This window comes from Colossoma macropomum, unplaced genomic scaffold, assembly GCF_904425465.1.
Source record: "Colossoma macropomum unplaced genomic scaffold, Colossoma_macropomum, whole genome shotgun sequence".
Lineage (NCBI taxonomy): Eukaryota > Metazoa > Chordata > Actinopteri > Characiformes > Serrasalmidae > Colossoma > Colossoma macropomum.
In genome coordinates this window covers 1,361,454-1,372,459 of record NW_023494825.1, presented here as the reverse complement: position 1 = coordinate 1,372,459, position 11,006 = coordinate 1,361,454, and the positions used below count along the sequence as shown (strand labels likewise).

Genomic DNA, 11,006 nt, shown 5'->3' with positions numbered 1-11,006 from the left:
GGAGGCTGAGGGGCTGAGAGACTGTGAGGCTGAGAGGCTGTGAGGGTCAGCTAATGATAGACCAATGTTTTTTAATTTTTTTCCCTTTGGCTTTTCTGTAAAACAGACAGATTCTGCTGACCATCAGAGTCTGACCAATCAGTATAGAAGAGTCAAACTATGTGTTCATTCCGGAATGCCCACTTTTCACAATCCAATCAGGAGCCTGTTTCACCCGGAAATACGTCACAATAAAGACGAAACGTGTTCTGATGTCCGATTCATGTCCACTTTAAACTGCAGTTTGCAAGGACACAGCAAGGGAGTTTAAGAACCCACGTGACTCATCCAGGTTTAAATTCGGGTTAAACTCTGAACCTCAGCTAATGACAGTGCAACTGCTCCTCACAGTTTAGAACTGATCTGACATTTTAACATCACAACATTTATGTAACATTTACATATATTGACATAGTGTCAGTGACCTAACTGTGGCCAAATGCACGTCCATCTCTTAATTTAATTTATATATTAGTCTTGTCATTTTTTTAAATCCACATTTTTATCCATAAATGTAAATGTATTGATAAACATCCGGTCATTGTCTCCTTCTGTGCTTTGTAACTAAATAGTTGCTTTGTGTTCTTCTCATAACAAGTTTGCATTTAAATTGATAAATGTGCGTTTTGTGCCACATGTGATCCATATGTTTCCAGATGTGCCCTCACAATAAAATTATACAGTTAGTATTTTGTAGACATTTTTTTAACCTTCTCTTCAGTAATTGTAACTTTCTGCTGCTCCTTAATATGTCTGAATATGTGTTGATGCAAATAAAAGTTGCTAAGCTGAAAGACTACAATTGACCAATCAGCGCGCTGCCCATATGAAATATTACCCTATCGCAGCGCAGGAGGCGGGTTTAGTCGGAATTCGGGTGGTATTAAAAACCACGCCCGCAGTCTTCCCTGCAGTCCAGGAGGGGGCGCTGATTGTCTACGTGTGGCTCTTCAACTCCAGCAAAGCGGAGAAGCGGAAGATCCCGCTTTGATCCAGGAGAGAAAACCAGGAGCTGCGCCTCATCATAAACACCGCAGCTCAGATCAACACACGGTGGAAGGTGAAGAGCTGATCTGCTTCAGTGTTTATCGTTATGCTGAGTCTGAGAGAAAACTGATGAGTAATGTCAGCTTTATAACTGTGATTTTGGGTCATAACAGTGCTTTCATATGTCTGGACTCACTACGTAACCGGGCAGGTGCTGTTTCCGATTCAGTTCACCTCAAATTCACCCTGCCTCTGATAAGCCAGGTCCTCGGGAGCGCGCATTCACTGAAAACAACGCCGAACAACACTGGAACTACGGAAAGCGAAAAGGGTTTAAAAGGTTGTAGGGCAGCGTGTCTTCACCCGATGAACAGTGCATGAAGTATTCATTAGTAGACAGACAGACAGACAGACAGATACTTTATTGATCCTGAAGGAAATTTAGCAGCCAGTATCAGTCACACAACACAGGACAGTTACAGTAATAAGGGTTAAGCAGTATACAAAGAACAGTGTATACAAAAAGGCCTTTCTACAGGCATATATACAACTAGAAACATACAAAAATATGCAATAAGATCTATAAGCTGAGATAGCAAAGACAGTGCAATAATGACTGTACAAGGAAGTGCAGATAACAGCATATAATGACAATATTGAATAAATATGTGCAGCATTATATACATACTAAAAACAAACGGAACAAAGTAAGACTACAAAAGAAAAATACTAAACTGAAATATTAAATATACACAAAATAAACACAAAATATACAGAGACAGGAGGGACCCATGTAAGAAAACTCCGTGCTATGTACAAATATTTTAAATAAAGGATAATCTGTGAAAAATATATATAAATTTTAAAGTGGTTTAGTGTTATTGTCCATAGCAGAGATATAATAATAATAATAATAATAATAATACTAACAAAGTGGCCGAGTGAAATGATAGTTGGTGAAGGACCCACAGCATCTCAGCTTGTTCAGAAGCCTGATAGCCTGTGGGTAGAAACTGTTCACTAACCGGGTTGTTCTAGCCTGTATGCTGCAGAATATCCTGCCTGATGGCAGGATGATGAACAGGCCGTGTGCTGGGTGGCTGCTGTCTGACCGGATCTGTCTGATCTTCCTAAGGCAGCGGGACTGGTAGATGTCCTGTAAGGCTGGTAGTCTGTTGCCTATGATGGCTTCTGCCGTCCTCACCACTCCTTTAAGGGCCTTGAGGTCGCAGGCGGTGCAGCTGCTGTACCAGACAGTGATGCAGGCCATGAGGAAGCTCTCTATGGTGCATCTGTAGAAGTTGGTGAGGATCTGAGGAGGCAGACCAAACTTCCTGAGCCTGCGCAGGAAGAACAGACGCTGACGGGCAGATCTCACAGTAGTGTTGGTGTGGAGGGACCAGGTGAGGTCATCAGTGAGGTGTACACGTTTACTGTGTACACAATTATTGACTAACACGAACATATTATTACTGGATCTGTTGTTGTTAATACAGCTTTTAGGGGAAATGTTCTTTCTCAGATGAAATATCCTATGCAGATGTGTTTCTCCTGTGAAATACATTCAAGATGCTTAGTAATTAACACTATACATGTGGATGAAATATACAGTCATATTATTCTATGATGCACTAGCAGTCACTTTAAAACCAGATCAATGTTCCAGACATTTAGAGACAGGCAAAAAGCTGTTCTCAGTCTGTTCCTTTGCCCCACATACAGCTAAAAGCTCTAATGTTTAAGAATAAGTCATTGAATATTAATTTAGATTTATTAATATGTTTAAAATAACTACGTTTTATCCGAACAAATGATGTTTAGTGCTGTCTGCTTCAATATCAATCCTCCATAATGGAGCTCAAAAGTTAGACAACAGAGCGTCCGACTCAGCAATCTGCAATACTAAATGCATCAAATCCAATTCTAAATGCATTTGATGGTTTCCTAATGGGATCTAAAGGTGTTCTACTATCTGTCCATCCATCTAGAGGTCTGCGCAGGACTGTTTTCTCCGCCAACAACCGAAACGATTTGACCCGGTCCCATGCACATCCAATATCTGACACAGTCTGATCACAAACACATTATCCTCTGCTGAAATAACAGGTCAGTCATGGTCATCAGGCTCACTGTGAGTAACTTCACCAAAACGGCCTTTATTCCCTAGTAAATACAAAGCAGGAATTAAACCACAGAGCGGCTATTTTTGGTGTTTTGCTGGGCAGCTGTGTAGCGGCTATTTTTGTTTAACTTTGATTATTTGTTTTTATTTTGTTTGATTTATATTTGAATATTGACTTTTCTTGTTACAATTGTCAGCAATTCTGTGTCATATTTCTGAGTTGTGAATTTCTTTATTTTTTCTTTTCTAGGGTTCTGCTCCCTGTGTCCACATTCTCATACTTGGCATCCAGAAAAGGTTCCAGTACTCGGCGAACAACCTCTGGTGTTCTCCACGTTAGCACATCATGCAGACAAATTCAGAAAAATAAAAGAAAGAAGAGAAATCTCCACTGCTCACTGTGTGGGAAACGTTGTCTACAGAAACGTCTCCAAATTCACCAGCACATTCACACAGGAGTGAAGCCTTATCGCTGCTTTTACTGTGGGAGGAATTTTAACGTCATGGAAAATCTCAGGAAACACCAGCGCATTCACACAGGACAGAAACTGTATCGCTGCTCAGACTGTGGAAAGAGTTTTACTTATCAGAGTCTTTTCAAAATACACCAGCGCATTCACACTGGAGAGAAGCCGTATTACTGCTCAGAATGTGGGAAGAGCTTTACTTCACGGAGTAGCCTGAAAGAACACCAGCTCATTCACACCGGAGAGAAACCGTATCAGTGCTCAGAGTGTGGGAAGAGTTTTAACGTCAAGTCTAATCTCAAAACACACCAACGCATTCACACAGGAGAGAAGCCGTATCACTGCTCTTATTGTTGCAGGAGCTTTAACGTCATGGAAAATCTCAAGAAACATCAGCGCATCCACACAGGAGAGAAACCATTTCACTGCTCAGACTGCGGGAAGAGTTTTACGCAACAGACTACTCTCCAAAAACACCAGCGCATTCACACTAGAGTGAAGCCGTATCACTGCTCAGAGTGTGGGAAGAGTTTTACTTTACAGAGTTATCTCCAAAAACACCAGAGCAGACACACAGGAGAGCAGCCGTATCACTGAGTGTGGTGTCGGGGTCAAAGGCTATCCCTTTTAACCCCAGGCCTCCAACATTGTATTACTAAAAAAGAAATCTTTAATACTGGATAGACACACTAATAACAGAAATCAAAATCTAAGTTCTCAAAAGATGTCAAAAAGGAAAAAGTGTTCAGATGCTGAGTTTGTGGAAAAAGAAAAAGGCTTCCTCTTTATTCCAGCATTGATGGCACGCAGGTCTTGAGAGACCCAACTGCGTAAATACAGTGTTCTGATAGCACCTTATATACCCTTATCTGGGGTTATGATGTCACCTCAAACTTGATGTTCCATTAGTCCCCATGCAAAAACTTCTCCATCACTTGGCCTCTCTTAAGTTCACTACATACAACACTTCTTCTAAAAAAGCTGGTTTCAGCCAGTTCGTACCAGTGTATCTGAGTGTACCAGGCCCTACAGGACCATATATCATAGAGTTCACTGAGAGTGCACCTGCAAGTAAGGTCATCTAATTTCATCTACTTTTGGAAAGCCCTCGAATGGGCAGACCCAATGGCCCAGTGCGTCCTGTATTACCTCTCAGTGAGACATTAATATTCCCTTTTAGCCAATGCTTAACTATTTGATTACTGGTTACATGTGTAGTCTATTTACTTATTGATTAAGGGTATATTTATTCAAAATTTCCCATCAGTGGAAAGAGTTTTAGTCAACAGAGCAGTCTCCAATCACACCAGTATGCTCACAGAAGAGAGAGACTGTATCACTGTAGTGTGGGAAAAGCTGTAGAAGCTGAAATAGTCCTGTAACACAGCAGTGCATTCACACAGGAGTGAATCTGCACCACTGCTTTAAGTGTGAATAGAACTAAATGTATTTGAGTACCTTAAAGAGACACTAGCGCACTTGGGGGGAGATAAATCATTATTTATTGTTATTCAAAAATAAATTGGTTCCACAAGATGTTTACTGCAGTATTTGAGCACCGATACTAATTTTAGCTGATTTAAAGTGAAAAAGGATTCCCAGAAACCATGTTTACATTAATGAAACCAGGAAAACAGTTAGTTACTGACAGTTAAAGTGCTTGGTTTTTATGTTTAATCAGAAGATTTCATTGAGATTTGAGTGGGGTTTGATGGAAGTTTAAACTCTGTTTAGTTTAAACAAGCTAAATCTAGCATTAAAGCTAACACTGAAGCTAGTCTATGCAGGATTATATACTGAGGACACTCCGTCTTGTAGATCACTGACTGTGGTACTCTGTTTCAGTTAATCCAGAACTTTTCCAGCTTCAGGAATGACAGAAACAGCGTTGTTCTCATTGCAGGTTTGTTCAGAGGAGTTTTGTCACCTTGTTTTAGATTGACTGATCATTTTCATTTTCTAAATCACATCATTATTTAATTCAGTTATCTCTAAAAGATGTTCAGTGTAAATTGTTTGAACATAGATTCCACATAATCTGTTTACAATTGTGCTTGAACGTGATATAAAATAGCAGCAAAGAAATTGTTGTTGGACTCATTTGTTAAGTCTGTCTAATTGATGTAGCCCAGTTCACAAAAGTGAAAGCCTCTCACCTTTCATTGCTCAGTATTCTCAACCTTCATGTACATATTTAAATAAAATATTAAAAATCTCCATCAACAATGTTCATGAAGCTTATGTGGTTCCAACTTTATCTCAGTTCATTCATTTATAATTCTATCATTGCTGTTTTTTAATTGTTAACAAGCATTTTCAGGAATGAGTTATTTAAAAAATATATATAAACAGTTTTTTTTCTTGTTTTATTACAGTATGTACTCAGTTATCACAATTTCCAAAGTACTGCCATTCACTTCTTACTTACTCTCAGCCTTTAACTCAGGGCTTGGTAAATGAGGGCTGGAGTTCAGTTCACATTTGGGAGATTTCCCTGCTCTAGCAAACCAGGTCAACCTGGTATTTATGTGAGGAGTTGAATCAGGTGTGCTTGCGTACGAAAATCACTCAAGTGCAGGAAACTGTGCAGGGAGCCAACCCTTCAGGACTGAGGTCCCCCACTCCTGCTTTAAAATGATGAGGCTGTGTATACAGCTAGCTGAAAACTTTATTTTCCAAATCTTATATTTAGGAATAAATGACAGTAAAACATCATGTACAAATTAGAAAGAAATTTGCCTTATTCTTTTCATACTTGTTTTTCACACCACAAGGTAATTATTGTGGATAAATCTGTTTATAACTGCCCACAAAGCACTTTTTTTCTATTGTTCTAGTGAGGGAGATGCATTTCATGCACTGTGCTCTTCACCTTTTATGATCCCTCCCTGACCAGCTGTGTTTTGTGAGGGCGAAATTGGAAAAAGGTGCAAGTACTCTACATCAAACATGCATGTTTGTCTGTGGAACAATAGATTCTTTTATATTATCACAAAACCATTTTTGTGTAATTTGTTTTAAGCATAAGGTTCTTTTTTGTGACCTTGTCTATTACTGATTATATATCAATAGAAATCAACACTGACAGATTTCCAAAAATATATAAAGCTATTCCTCCAGTCTGAAATCTGCTTATGGTAGGAACCATGCAACATTCTATTTTATAGAATGTCTATTATTTTAGGACATTCTAAGGCACCATGGGAGTGGCAGCTGCAGCAGTATGGTATTGTATGTCGGTGTTAGTTTGGAGCGCAATTCTTGCAGGTTTATATTAAATCCTACATGGTCTGTTGGAAGGTTTTTTAGTGATTTCACAAGGGTTTATGTGAATCCAGTCACTGAGGTCTGCAGTTATGTGTTCATTTTGTCTATTAAATATTCATTATTAACTAACAGGATAATGAATTTTCTTGTTACAGTTGCCAACAATTGTGTCATATTTTTTTTTAAGTTCTTGATCCTTTTCTCTTACATGGTTGTGCTCCCAGTGTCCACCTTCTTTTTTAATTACCCGCCACAAACACATTTGGAAATTCCATCAAGAGAAATGTTAGATTTCTGAAACCATTTAAAATTGTTAAATAAAAGAACATGGCATCCAGAAAACCCTCTAGTACTCTGCAAACATTCTCTGGTGTCCTTTTTAGGTATTAGACTTTTCCACACATTCAGCACTATGGACAGGGCTCTGGCTGAGCTGGGCTGTGGTGGCACAAATGGAAGGGCATCTGGCCCACTGTGACAAAATCCCACCCCCACATAGGAGGAGGACAGGCTCAATGATGAGGGCTAATTTCAGTAATTGGAAGGATGACTTATACTTTTTTATAAGGCCTGGAAGGGGTGAAGCTGTTGAAAAAAGGTAGGCAGAAAACATCAGTAGTAGACCACTAACCCCCAAAGGCATATACCTATGGCTTGGCTGTGCACCATTTATGATGGCTGCTACTTATTGCTCTTCACAACAAGCCCTGACCAGTTTGGCAGCCCAGATACTGCACCTCCGTTAGGCCTAGGTGACATTCTCAGGCGTTAGCAGTAAGCCCGGTCTCAACAAGTACTCCAGTTCTATTGAGGTGCATGAGCCCTTCAGCCCAGAACTTGAATAGACAATGATATTATCCAAGCAGAATATTTCAAACTGTTGTTGGGACAGAGGGTGACAGTCTCAAGTCTTTAAAATGTGGCAGGATCCCCACAGAAGCGGAAAGGGAGAATCCTTTAATGTCAGAGGCACCAAGAGCTGGAAAATGCAGTTTGGGAATCTCACTACGGTTTTTTTTGTACAACATCAACACAAATAAAAGGGTTGAGTAACCAGATTTTAATACATCAGCTGTGAATACTATTAATGTTTTAAATAATAGACCTAGTCCACATTTTCAAATTAAGGTTAAGATCAACTCTAGATAAAGTAGAAAAGAAGACTAAAACTCTGGCTAGAAAATCAGGCATTTGCACCAACTCAAAGACTCAATTGCCTACTCCAGTTGATGATTTGTCTTAAGCATCTTCATTGAAACACATTTTTGTAATAATAAATTCTCTGATACTAGATTAGGTTCAGTGTAAGACCTGAGGATCTGACATTTCCTCAAACAACATCCATCATCCACGATTTTAGAAAAATATGTCACAGAGCTTCGTATAGTCATCCCTCAGTTAAGTTCCTCAACCTGTATTTTTGACCCAATTCTGGCAGATTTTAGATAATCTTACTACTTACTTTCTAAGTGTTCTTTAGAAAAAAAAAATATTTCCAGACGCTATTAAGATAAAGATTCAAACCAATTCTAAAGTGAAATAACAGAAAAAGTAGTATTTACACAAGTAAGTAGATTCTTCAGTGTAAACAATGTTTTTGAAAAATTCCAGCTTTAGATCACATCACAAACAGCATTGCTAAACATAGTAAATGATTTCAAGAGTCAATACTGATGGAAACATGGTTTCAGTTCTTTGAGTGTGCCTTTCTGGAACTGCCAATTTCAACTGTCATTGTCATAGCTATGCGGATTATACACAAATACATTTGAGCCAGATGATCCCACTGTTCGAAATAAACTAACAACCAGTCTGCCCAGTACTGTATGAATAGTAGCAATTTAAAATTAAGTAAAGAAAAAAACAGTTTACCATTTATATAGATAATAAGGGAATGTTAACAAAGCTTGTAAGTGTGCTGGAAAATCTGGTTTCCAAATCAGGAGAAAATGAGAAATCTTGGCGTTGTTCTAGACTCCACTTTAAAATATAAAACTCATTGATATTGTCATTACAACAGCTTCTAACAAATTTAGCTCAAGTTAGACCCTTTATCTTACTGCTTTGTCTTTTCACAACTACTGTAATGTAATATTCACAAGATTATCTAAAACTGCAACAGGCAGACTTCGAATTCTTTGTATAGAATGATGCTGCCACAGTGTTATCATATATAGAACAAAAAGAACATATACTTGTTTTAGCATCTTTGCACTTGTTGCATGTTTTATTTAGTGTTGATTAAAAATGTTTGCATTGTTTTTGAGAAGTTCTTAATTGATTTGTACCTTCATACATTTCAGAGTCACTGAAAGACTGTATTTCAGATCAAAGCTGAAGATGAATGTTCCCAGAATTAAGCATAAATAGACTGGCAAAGCAGCCTTTGGAACATGTTTATGTATGAAAGTATATATAAAATATATATAAATACATATTATCATCATCATACAATTTCATACATTTCTCTCAGGTAATTTATCACAGCAAAGGCTGTTACACACTGAATACAATGTAACATGATTATTTTTGCATCAAAACTATAAAACACCAGACAAAACACAAATTTTTTGGGAATTCTGCCAAATTGTTTGCACAACTGGGATATTGTCCATGATGCGTTTGACTTTAGAAAAGCAAAAAGAGAACAGAGAGCTTCTTCACACTTTCAGGAGCTAAAACTAAACTCACAAGTGCAGCTCCACACGAGTCGAAGCACAAAGCAGGCTAAATGTCATGATTAACAAATAGGATCTCTTTTGCTCCTAACAAAACAGGCAAACGGTGACATGCGGCTACTGACTATTTTGGACAACGGAAAGTAACGAGAAGAACATCATTTCATTCAGGAGTTGACAGTTGTCAACTGTCTATTTGCAGGAACACAGCTAATCTATCATTTTAAGGGTGGTCACGCCAACGGCAGAGATGGCAGTGATTGGTTAGAGAATTTATGTTGCTGCAGAAAGTTTGCAAAAATCAGAGGATGAGTAAAATAATGTCGCATTTTTGCCCTACAAAAAATTGAGTTTGGTGTACAAAATACTGTCAGTTAAACTCTAATGCTTAAATTATTTTACTGTTATACACTCTAAAAAAAATAAAAAGAGAAGATTGCAAATCAATTCAAATGAAAAAAAGCAATTCAGTTCAATTCAATTTCAGATTTACAGGACTGCAAAAATGGATGAGAAAAATGGAAAAGAAAATGGATAAAAATCATTTCAACAGATCACATACACACAAATACACATAAATGCTTAACTAAGGAAAAAATTACAACAAAAAAGAATTTGCATGCTAAAACTTTAGAGAGCTCAATAAGAGAAAGTCTATAATGCATTGGAATTATATGCAAATTAGACAAGCAGACAAGAAGATTCATGTTTATGCAACAAAACTAATAAAATTGAAAGGATTTGGATCAATCCACAAGCACAAATAAACACGGTTTTCCACGTCTGTCCCTCATAATATCTCATCTGTAACAGTCTCATTCAGACCCAAGGGCTCGAAAGTGCCCAAATAATCTCCACAAAATCACCTTTCACTTAGTTACACAATGATGGAGAATCCAGTTCCACTACCAGAGGACACAACACCAAGTCTGGTAGGACAGTGTGGGCATAAGCAAGTTTTTATCTTAATCACAATACCCCTCTCATGGAACAGTCATTCTCACCATGATATCCAGGAGGAGAAGAAACATCACACAAACATACGCTATACAGACAAAAGTATTGGGACACCCCTCTTAATTATTGAGTTCAGGTGTTTCAGCCACACCTATTGCTAACAGGTGGATAAAATTAAGCACATAGCCTTGCGGTCTCGATAGACACACTAGCAGTAGAATGGGTCGTACTGATGAGCTCAATGACTGTAAATGTGGCACAGTCACAGCGGTGTAAACACACAGCCACTGGACTCTGGAGCGGTGAATACGTATTCTGTGGAGTGACGAATCAGCTTCTCTATCTGTCAGTCTGATGGACGAGTCTGGGTTTGGCGAATACCAGGAGAACGTTACCTGCCTGACTGCACTGTGCTAGCTGTAAAGTTTGGTGGAGGAGGGATGATGATATGGGGCTGTTTTTCAGGGGTTGGTCTAGAACCCTTAGTTC

The 11,006-nt window shown here is 38.5% G+C and overlaps 1 protein-coding gene across 4 annotated transcripts; it reads left to right on the top strand.

Moving 5' to 3' along the window:
* Positions 1-903: 903 nt before the first annotated feature.
* Positions 904-5,821, top strand: LOC118800208 (zinc finger protein 485-like). 4 transcript variants are annotated; one of them, XR_005006191.1, is made up of 4 exons: positions 904-1,099; positions 2,162-2,429; positions 3,015-3,132; positions 3,399-5,821. XR_005006191.1 is itself a non-coding variant. In XM_036560401.1 (3 exons), the coding sequence occupies exon 3, from the start codon at positions 3,652-3,654 to the stop codon at positions 4,210-4,212; it is 561 nt and encodes a 186-aa protein (XP_036416294.1). In that variant the 5' UTR covers positions 913-1,099; positions 3,015-3,132; positions 3,399-3,651; the 3' UTR covers positions 4,213-5,821. The 4 variants fall into 4 exon arrangements, 3 of the variants coding, with proteins under 3 accessions (XP_036416294.1, XP_036416292.1, XP_036416293.1); XM_036560401.1 differs by lacking the exon at positions 2,162-2,429 and having other exon boundaries at positions 913-1,099; XM_036560399.1 differs by lacking the exon at positions 3,015-3,132 and having other exon boundaries at positions 913-1,099.
* Positions 5,822-11,006: the final 5,185 nt, after the last annotated feature.

What these genes read in the sequence shown, in the direction of transcription:
- LOC118800208 (XM_036560400.1), top strand. Translation starts at nt 3,652, where the DNA reads ATGGAAAATCTCAGGAAACACCAGCGCATTCACACAGGACAGAAACTG.